The sequence below is a fragment of the Caenorhabditis briggsae genome, assembly GCF_000004555.2.
Source record: "Caenorhabditis briggsae complete genome, chrV, whole genome shotgun sequence".
Lineage (NCBI taxonomy): Eukaryota > Metazoa > Nematoda > Chromadorea > Rhabditida > Rhabditidae > Caenorhabditis > Caenorhabditis briggsae.
The window spans coordinates 12319215-12329226 of NC_013488.2; the positions used below are offsets into that span (position 1 = coordinate 12319215).

The following is a 10012-nucleotide window of genomic DNA, read 5'->3' on the forward strand; positions in this document are numbered from 1 at the left end:
GGAAGTCCAATTCGGCGAACGCGGGTCGCTGCTCGTAAGGGGCCGAGTAGCAATTGACACTTAGAGATTGACAATTCGTGAAGAGACATAGACACATTTGATAAGACGGAAGACAAGAGACATACATGTTTCGAATTAGGTGGTGGTAGATCGCTAGTCTCTATATATAAGGTAGCTCAACTATTTTGATCCGAAATTTCAATTCACTCAGTTTCATGACCGGTCGAATACTCTCCGAATTCTGAAAACAAAAATAGAAGCTCATTTAAAAGGGTGCACTTTTGATATTTGAGGAGATAATTTGATATTGTAGGAATCAGAAGATTATATCCTACAAATGTTACTAGTACATTTTTATTCTGAAGTCTTTAACACCTTCTTCATTACTTCTTCTTTTATGTCACGAAGCTGAAAACCAATTACTCCTTTTCTTTCTTGTTAATACAGTCTAGCTTGATATTTTGAAAGACATCACTTCAAAAGATGACATGATGTAACAATTCCACTTCTTCCAGATAATTGATATCTATAATTCTCTCACTTCTCCTTTTCTTCTTCCACAACTAGGCCATCCTTTTTAAGATTCGATTGTTTGCAAGCGATTTTTTTCTTTCGACCAGCGTAACGATTAGAGAACACGTCGCCTATGTCACCCTCGTCTGGGCACGTCATCTAAGAGAAGAGACAGAAGGGAGAGTATATCGAAAGTGTTTCTTTTTTGATCTTTTCTTCTTCGCAAAAAATGAACACAAAATTTATGTGATAAGTTTTGTGATTTGGGTTGACAATCGCTTTTATCTCTAATATTCTAGCATGTAGGTAGGTTTTAAACTTTCAAAGATATGTTCCAGAGGTTTAATAATGAACATTTGATCTATGTTATTATTCTCCTTCCTTCTCGCCTCTCTTGTTTTCCTAATTGATAGAAATCTGAAGAAGACAACACCCGAATCGAAAATTCTAGAAGTAATTTTTTGCAGAACCCACAAAATGGTCCCTGATAAAGCTTGTTTGGTTTGTAAGAAAACTTCAAATGGGATGCATTTTGGTGCTCTTACATGCCGAGCGTGTGCTGCATTTTTCCGAAGAGCTACAGTACTCAAACTGCAGTATAAGTGTAAGCAAGGAAATTCTCAATGCAATATTGATGGACGTGGAAGGTAACTATTTTAGCAATTATAGTCATGATCTCAATTTGTTGTCTTTCAGATACGTTTGTCGTCAATGTCGTCTGAAAAAGTGCAAAGCGATCGGAATGAACGAAGAGAGTGAGTTCTATTTTTAAAATCTTCATTTTCGTAAAAATTGTATTTTAGAGGTTCAATTGGACTATGATCCAACATATTCTTTCCGTGGATTGATGGAGGATAGTGGAAGTGTTAGTTTGGTTGTTATCATCTTTCCTTAAAATGGGTGCATTTCAGGATGAGTGTTCCACTCCAACGGGTAGTCCAGCCCAATCGGAATATAGTCCAACTAATTTGAGCCGGAAGAATTCTATCGAGTCTCCAGAAGTTGATCCGAACTTTTTGTTCACTTTCTCCCCGAAAGTCCCAGATAAGCCAAACATGGTTATTGATTTCAGTGGATTAGTAAAGAAGATTGAGACATGTTTTTCGGTAGGTTACAGTAATAAAAAACATTTTCAAGGTGATACAAGTTTTAGATAAAAACAATGAAAGATGAAAGCGAGTTGGAAGCGATGACTGCAGCGTTGAAAAGCTTTCGACAAGGACAGAAACCTCAAAATGAATTATCAGTTCGTCAATTTTATTGGAAACAATTTTAGTAATCCTAGGCTTCTCAGGTTTTGGAAAAAGTGGATGTGACTACTACTGTTGAATGGCTCAACGAGAGAATTTACAAGTATTCCTGCTGGTTCGCATCCTCGAAATCATTGATGTCTCTTCCAATGGATCAGAAAATGCAAGTTTTCCGATCCTCCTGGAATGTGGTTCGAACTTTCGAAAGACTTGAACAGTCTGTGAAGGTTTTTGAAGAAGATGTCATGAAATTCGGAGTGAGTTAATAAAAATGAATTTGGTTTGAAACTAATTGGTCTAATTGGTTTAGTCGATGGTTGTGACCGACGATTTTGCGATGCAGTGGGACAAAACTTATGTCGATCTTGCATCCATCACAGAACTCACTAACCAATACTTTAATAAGTGAGTTGTTCAAAAAATAATCAAAACGGGTCAAAAACTAGTCAAAAAGAGGCACAAAACTGGCAGATGAATTTCTGTATTAATTATAAATTTCCAGATTGTTTGAACCATTTATGCACCGATACATTGAAGAAGTGGCTCGACCATTACTTGATCTGAAACCAACTACAGAAGAAGTCGTATTCTGTATGGTTCACCTTATTGGTTTAGAAGGTATACCGTAGTTCATCTGGAACTCTAACAACTCTACTTTTTTAGACGCGGATTTTGCACTTGAGACTCAAGAAGCTTGTGAGCAAATGAGAGCAGAAATCGCAGATCAAATGCACACGTACTACACGAATCAAACTGACATAAAAATGTATTCTCATCGTCTTCTGATCCTTATGAAACTGGTTAAATCTATGAAGGTATTTTGAACTTCTTGTAGTTTTATGCTTATAAAAAGTGTGATTTTGCAGAGGATTTCTAGAGAAAAATCAAAGATCAAGGAGCTCATCTGGCTATTTGATATCTACCACGCAGACATTTCCGAGCCATATTTCTTCGAGATGTTTTAAATTCAAAGTAACAAAATCTGGAACTCATCATGATAATTATTTTTATACGAGTTTCGAAGTACGAGTCTATTTTTCTTGAAATCAAAATCACATAAAATATTTTTTAATAATTTCGTTGACAAGGACATCTCTTGGAATCTGAAGATGGTCTCCGTCGACAGCCAGAAATTGAAGTCGTCCGCTCTCGTGAAGTTTTCTGAGACCGATTCTATCTTCAAGATACAAATCTGTCTCATTCATTGGGAGAATTGTATCAATGTCTCCATCCTTGTAGAAACCAAACCACTGAAAACAAAAAAGGGGTTTCTTTCAAAAGTACAGTTAATAATACTTACCGATGATTCTTTTGGTACAACCATGTGATCTTGATTGAACTTCACGAGTAATATATTTTTCAAATTCAGAAGATTTCGTTTGTAGGTCGGATTGTTTTTCTGAACGAATGGATTCTTTGATCTATCGAATGTTGTTATCTTATCAATTTCTTACATTTTCGTTGTTAATGTCGGCAAGAAAGATTGATCTCTTTTTGTACTCATCTGGCTGGTTTGGATCGTGCCAATACTGCGCTTGGACAACCCTAGAAAATTTGATAGATCAAATTTCATCATTCAAATCAATCGTTGGATACCTTTTCTGAACAAATGGAAGATATGCTCCCATATCAATCAGACGTCTCACACTGTTGCACATTACGTTATCCCCGATGCAATACGGGGCTCCGAAAACTCCTTGTTGTTGACCCCCGATTGATACAAAGTTCTTCATTGGAGGATGTGGACATCTTTGAGCAACGGCTCGTAGAAATTGTGCACCTTGTGAGAATCCGATAGCATTGTAGCCGTTTGCCAGCTCTGGATCGTTTTTAATCTTGATGCATGCCATGTAAACGAGCTCATTGACATTTGCAAAAAATCCGTGCTCGATATCTTTTGTGATACTTCCACCCAATTCTAGACTGTGAACATACACTCCTGGAACTTCTTGCTCAATCAGTTTTTTCACCGATCCCATGGATAATGGATTACAACAGCAGTCACCTTGAAAAATAAATTGATTCAAAAAATCAAATATTAGCAAACCCATTCCATGCCACATAACAACTGGAACCTGTTTCGTTCCATTTCCAGCTCGAACATCTGCCACTGTTGAAGTGACAAATACTAGAGGGAATATCAGTAGAAAGGGAAGAAGTGTACTAGCCATTCGGTAGAAGAGTGAATGGGGTTGAAGAAGAAAATGGGATCAGATTGACTGGACAGAGGTCACCTGTTGGGGGCTCAGATGATAAGATAAGAGAAAGAGTGGGGCGATTATTGATTGAGAAAACAACTAGTGGAATGAGAACTTTGAGAACTGCTTGAAATGCTTTGAAAAAGGAAAATGCTTCGAAAATTGTCGAAAATCTAAGAAATTTATTTGAAAAAAAATCTGTGTGTTAAAATCATTCTTATAATAAATAAATAAAGTTGCGTCTCTTTCTTTGTTTGTCCGCTCACGTTGAAAAAGTTGAAATAAAATATGAATTTACGTGACCTTTTGAGTAAGACAGAGGAGCGAAGCGACGAATAGTAAAAGATATAGATTAAATCGCTCCGAAGGCGCGGCAAACAGGCTGGTGTTTACAAAAAGCATACTTGTCAATTTCTAGAATTTCGGACATGGTTTGCCTTCAAGCAAATAACTGCCGTTCCGAAAGCAATTGAATTAATATCGCAATACAGAATATTGAAGTGTTTTTGTTGGCAATTACAAAGCATATTTTTCCATAAGCACCGGCAGCGTATTCTCCCTTAAGACACCCGAAAAGAATACAACCTCAAAACTCATGTGTTTCATTGGCGAGGCTCTCGGCCATGGACGGAGAATTTCTGACACAAACTGGCAATTTTGGTTGAACATGAGTTGAACATTGTTAAAACAAAAAAGAAAACGAAAATCGATCGACAAGAATGGGCACAGTGCGCTCTTAAAAAATGTAGAAAACTTCTGGAACAACCTAATAGAAGGTTAGATTATTTAACAAAAATAACAAAGTAGAACGTAGTCCAAAATATAAAGCTTCTAAACTTTGCAAGTGTGCAAAAAACCTTTAGGATGGATGATGAATCAGATGCTCGAACTAAATTTTTCAGACAGATTTATTTACAAATTATTAAATAAAACCTGCCTGAACCGAAAATAGCAATGTTCCAGACCCGTATGTGCTCAAACGACTATTTCAGATTATAGCAAATCGTCTGTTGTTTTTCACTCAAAAGTAAGTAGCTTTAGTTCCCTAAAGAGTAAAGTCCTTTATAATCCTATCCGACTTTATCTTCTCCGTCTTTACCTGTTCCATAAATAGTTCCCTTTGATCTCAACGTATGTCCAGGTGTTTTTGAGTGTTATTTACAATTGGCATTCTCCATTTCAGACACCCTTTCATTTTAGAATGTCTTTAACATTTTCATCGAATTAAACGATTTTGAATTCCAGGAAAACACACCGACAACGACACCAATGTGTAATCGAATTATTCTCCCTTTTTTCATTTTCTAAGTTTCTTCAAGTGTTTCGAATTTCTGATACTCTGAATTCATGAATTTCATGGTTGGTGATTATTTTGTGCAGGTTCAAAATGTGTGTTTCCAAGCATGAATCACAAACTTCTTCAAAATTCCTTTCTGGTTTTTTTCTGAGCCTTTTGGAACGTGAGGGAAGAAGCAGAAAAACATGTGAAGTGAGCCGAAAGTCATATGATAATCAGCGATTTGACTGCATGAAAGCACCTCGGTCTCTAATGGCAACACACATATGTTCTAATGTTATTTCTTCTTATTTCTCCCGTTTATTATCCTCTTCTCCTGCTTCTTCTACCGACGATGTGGGATTGAGGACAAAATAGGTGTACTTTACTAGTGACAGAGATCTTGAGGACATGTTTATGTGATTCACAAACTATAACATATTCTCGTTTGTTTTGGTGATCTCGTTTGTTCCTGTAAACAAGATAAAAGATACCAAAAATACAAAAATTTCATGTCAGAGATAGAAAGAGAGCACAAATCAGAAAAAATTAGAGTTTTTGTTTTCGATTAGTTTCTGTTAAACTCAGATTTTGTTAAGATAAAAAAGCGTATAAAATCTGGTATATGATGATGATACATCGTTTATTTTTGACCTGAAAATGTCCTATTGATGTCGATCTTTTGAGAATCGAAACAAGAAATATCGTAAATTTAAGAACAATTTTCATACTGCTCTGAAACCAGTTACATGCTCAATTTTCCAATATTTTTGTCATTGCTCCAAACTGAAAGGCACTATTTATAAACAATCATTTTTAAGAAGTATCTCTACCTTCGACCAAAAAAACGTTCTTGTTGTTCCTAACGTCTCTTGCCAATAGCCAATTACAACAATATGTCGAAACGGTGTCCCTCCAGACGTCGTCGTCGGTGTGTGCACCCGCTCAAATATTCATACATATCCGATATTGTTATTGCCATTTGAACTTTCTCCACCCTCCACACGACGACTTTTTCAGACTCCATTTTCAGCAGTACCAACCCGTCTGTCTTCTTCCTATTTTTTCTCCTACGAAGCACTGCTCGACGTCTTCTTGTTTACCACTACTTGTCCTCTATCCTAGTTTCTTTTTCCCCACACACACACACGTTTTCTGCTCTCTCTCTCTCCTGTTTTTGTGTCTCTTTTTTGGTTTCCCTCGTTTTCAGCCTATATCTCTTTTTTCTGCTTCTGAATCTGTCGCTACGCCAAGTCTCCTGAGCTCACGCCTTCTGGAGTGCGTCGTACATTTATTCTCAAGAGAACAAAGTATAAGGCAATCAGACAAGCGGAGGAAGAAAATGTACTTTTGATTAGAATTCGTCCATTTTTCCTGTCCATAGAAAACGAAACCGCCTCAGTCGACAGCGTGTCAAATATCGGACTTTATTTTTATTTTGTTAAATGTTAGGCTGCGAATAGTTTTTTCTTTCCTTTTTGGCAATTTAAGGTGGTTCGTCTTTGGTCCCAGCTGATGCGAAAACTAATTTGTGTAGGCCAGGTTACGGTAGCTCATTCTTTTTTTTCAGCTTTCTATTTATTCTAGGCCAACTCAATTCTCAGAAGTTAACCTGAAAATCCTTAAGAAACGTTTTTTTTATCTCTCTCGCTCTCTCCCCGAAGAGAAATCGTTCGATCCGATTATCCTTTTTTTTCGCATTATCGGCTGTTTAATTTAATTTCCAAAAAAGCTGCGATGTTTGGTTATATATGACTTCCTTTCTTTTTTCCTTTGCTCCATCCGAATTGATAATTTGTCTAGGATTTTTCAATGTTTGCTCATGTATCCTCTACTCATGAATTCTGTCCTTCTGAAGTCTTTTCATGAAGACCACATCCCTCCGCCTCCATCTTCCTTTCTATTATTGAAAAAGAATCCACGTCATTTTTTGGACAGCTTGTCTGCAACAGAGACCTATAATATGTAATCTTTGAATACCACACACTTTTATTCGTGATATTTTTCATGTCATTTACGTCTTCGAGTATTGGCATTTTGCTGGTTTCAATATTCAACAGCTTCATAGTTCTTCCTTAAGTTAACTCACGTGAATGGGATTTCTCTTTTTCCTGGAATCATCTTCATGGCAAACAGATGACCGTGTTTCTACATATTAAACATGATACGATTAACATTCTTGGAATCATCTGAACGATGTCTTCCTATCACCTTTACTATTTCTATGAGGTGTTGCATAGGAAAATACGTTTGTTTTTTACATACTTGCAAAATCATGGGCCTGGCCGGGCCGGGCCGAAGATTTCCAGGGCCCAGCCCGACCTGTAGTAGAGCCTGTAACGGAGCCTACCCCCCCCCCCCCCCCTACCAAGTATAAAATCAATTATCACTATGCAATATATGGAAAAGTTGCCAAATGATAAAATTCTAGAATTTTGTTTAGGTCACGATAGTTGCTGTAGGACCTTTGACCACTGCCACTGGCGTGTCGCTTCCACAGTTCCGATTTTTCGTACCAGAAAAATATATGACTTTGAAAACAAGTTTTGCAGTGTTCTAACAAAAATCAAAGTGGGCCCAAAATTTTGAATAATACGTTTATTAGCTTCCTCAAAACTAAAACGACTTTTCGAACTCTTTTCAGAACTCGCATGACTGACATTCAAAGAATTTTTTCTAGACATGTCACCTGCTTTCAATATGATAATACTCTGCTGATTTGGCTGATTTCATATACATTTTTTTTCACTAAAAGCTTTCGGAAAAGAAGTCACATTATATAGTCAGACATCTCATCCCATTGGTGCCCTTTGAAACAAAATTGTGTCCTAATTACTAGTTATCAAGCATTCTACGAATTCGCGATTTCCGCCCAAAACCATTTCGCTGAATTTTGTTTTGTCGTCGTTTCTTTTTTGCTATCCAATACGTCACGAATTCTTTTAGCACTCATTCTAAGTCTAGTCTTGAATCTTCTTGGAACTCTCTCTCTCTCTCTTCTCTATCTTTATTTTTCTAAAAATTCTCGTTCTTTTCATTTTCTTCTCTTCTCCGCTTTTTTTCTACTTTTTAGCCTTGTTCGTGCTCTTCTCCGTCACCAGACTGACCAGCACGCATAACTATGTCTCCTGATATTTTCCCTCATTTCTCTTCTTTAAGTCTCTAGCAAAGTGCGTGGCTGTTGGCTCCAAAAACGAGGCTGAAACCAAATGAGCGCGGACCGGTGTATACGTGTCTTGTGAGCTTTTCTAAGCTCTTGGCTACATTTCTTGCATCTATTTCTGTTTCATTTGGTGTAAGACTTAGCAAAAAGAGATATGGATGAAGACTTGGCACTCCTTTTTGGATCAAAAATTGGATCGAATAAAGAAGAAGAAGAAGAAGAAGACGTTGAAAAAAAGAATACGAAGAAGACTGCGAAAAACGGGTAGAAGCGGGCGCTGCGCTCTCTCGACGAATTAATTAGAGATAGGAGCAGGAGAAGAAGGAGAAAAGAGAGAGGCTCGTTTGAGCTCTCTCTCTCCTTTTCGCCTTTAACAGAATCTTTGCAACTTTCCCCATTTTTTCCCTCTTCAGAGTACCTTTTTCTTCCTCTCTCTCTCATCAGTCAAATGTCATGTTCTTTTTTCGAATGTTTAGCAGTCCCGAGACAAAATCTATTAAGTTAGTTTTTGAAGAAAATGGAACAGGTGGGGTTTCTTTTTTTACCCCTATGAGATGCATATGATTTTTTCAAATAAATAACAAGAAAAAATCGGGGATAGAACAAATGACATTTGCGGTTTTTCCAGGCGCTACCGTATTCCTGTTGTTGATCTCTTTTCAGCTGCGAAAAAAAGAAGACAATCAGCTGAGCCGTCGTTTCATGATATCACGGGTATCATGCTCAGTATTCTAGCTTAGCTGGCAGAAAAAAAAAACGAACTACACATTATTTTCAGTAGATGATTAGAGCAATCTGAGAAAAAATGGATATCGCTAGGCAGGCCCGACGAAATGTGTGGTCTGTACCAGCGTTGAGCAGAATTTCGTCTTCCGGGAATTTTTTTTTCCATATTCCGATCATACTTGCAACGGGCCGGGCCGGGCTTTTTTCAGGATTTCCAGGGCCCGGCCCGGGTTTTCAGGAACAAATTTTTCCTGTCCTTTCAAAAAAATTTTTCGGGGTCAATTGAAAAAATGGACGATTTTTCTGTCAAGTGAAAACTTTTCAAGATATAAGTGTTCATAAAAAATAGTTTTTCACAAAATAATTTGAAAAAATGTGTGAAATTTCAAAAAAATTTTCAAATTTGGAAAACCCGGGCCGGGCTCTTGAAATCTTCGGCCCGGCCAGGCCCGGCCAGGCCCGCGGGCCGGGCCCTGATTTTGCAAGTATGATTCCGTCATCCTTTTTCAAGTTCCGGAAAAACCAAAAATATCGAAATTCCCGAGTTTTTGTAGCATCAGTAGAACTTTTATTGAACTTTTCCGAAAATTTTCTAGCGGATCCGTCAAACTGTAAACCCGTTGCAAAAACTTGGATCCATCAGCCCTGACTGCTGAATGTCTATATTATTCGATTTTCCGTCTTTCGCTTTCCGCAGATTTTCTTGTTCCGCTACGGTCTTGTGGTATTTTCGCTCAACACTGGTCTACAATAGTATTTTAAATGATTGCAAAATATCAAAACGTTATTAAAAGCTTTTGCAAACAGTTTAAATCCAGATAAATCCAGACTAAATCCAGTTTCCTCTCCAACATTTTTCCAATCCCACACTTTCCTATTCATGTTC

At 37.4% G+C, this 10012-nt stretch overlaps 3 protein-coding genes across 3 annotated transcripts in view; 2 read left to right on the top strand and 1 right to left on the bottom strand.

Moving 5' to 3' along the window:
* Positions 1–990: 990 nt before the first annotated feature.
* On the top strand, positions 991–2728 carry Cbr-nhr-37 (the record flags this gene model as incomplete). Its single annotated transcript, XM_002637246.1, has 10 exons — positions 991–1160; positions 1210–1268; positions 1317–1378; positions 1425–1619; positions 1667–1759; positions 1808–2020; positions 2074–2168; positions 2266–2381; positions 2427–2578; positions 2630–2728. 10 exons carry the CDS (start codon positions 991–993, stop codon positions 2726–2728), a joined length of 1254 nt encoding a protein of 417 aa, XP_002637292.1.
* Positions 2729–2815: 87 nt separating this feature from the next.
* Cbr-ppt-1 lies at positions 2816–3934 on the bottom strand (the record flags this gene model as incomplete). The annotated part of the gene is made up of 4 exons (XM_045237820.1): positions 2816–3013; positions 3064–3162; positions 3218–3308; positions 3360–3934. The coding sequence occupies 4 exons, from the start codon at positions 3932–3934 to the stop codon at positions 2816–2818; spliced, it is 963 nt and encodes a 320-aa protein (XP_045096627.1).
* A 4512-nt stretch (positions 3935–8446) lies between these two features.
* The window catches only part of Cbr-scd-2, a gene marked incomplete at both ends in the record, with an annotated part of 7982 nt that continues 6416 nt past the window's right edge, over positions 8447–10012 (top strand). The window contains one exon of the mRNA XM_002637248.1: positions 8447–8475. Coding sequence (XP_002637294.1) covers positions 8447–8475 — 29 coding nt within the window. The remainder of the gene's footprint in view (positions 8476–10012) is intronic.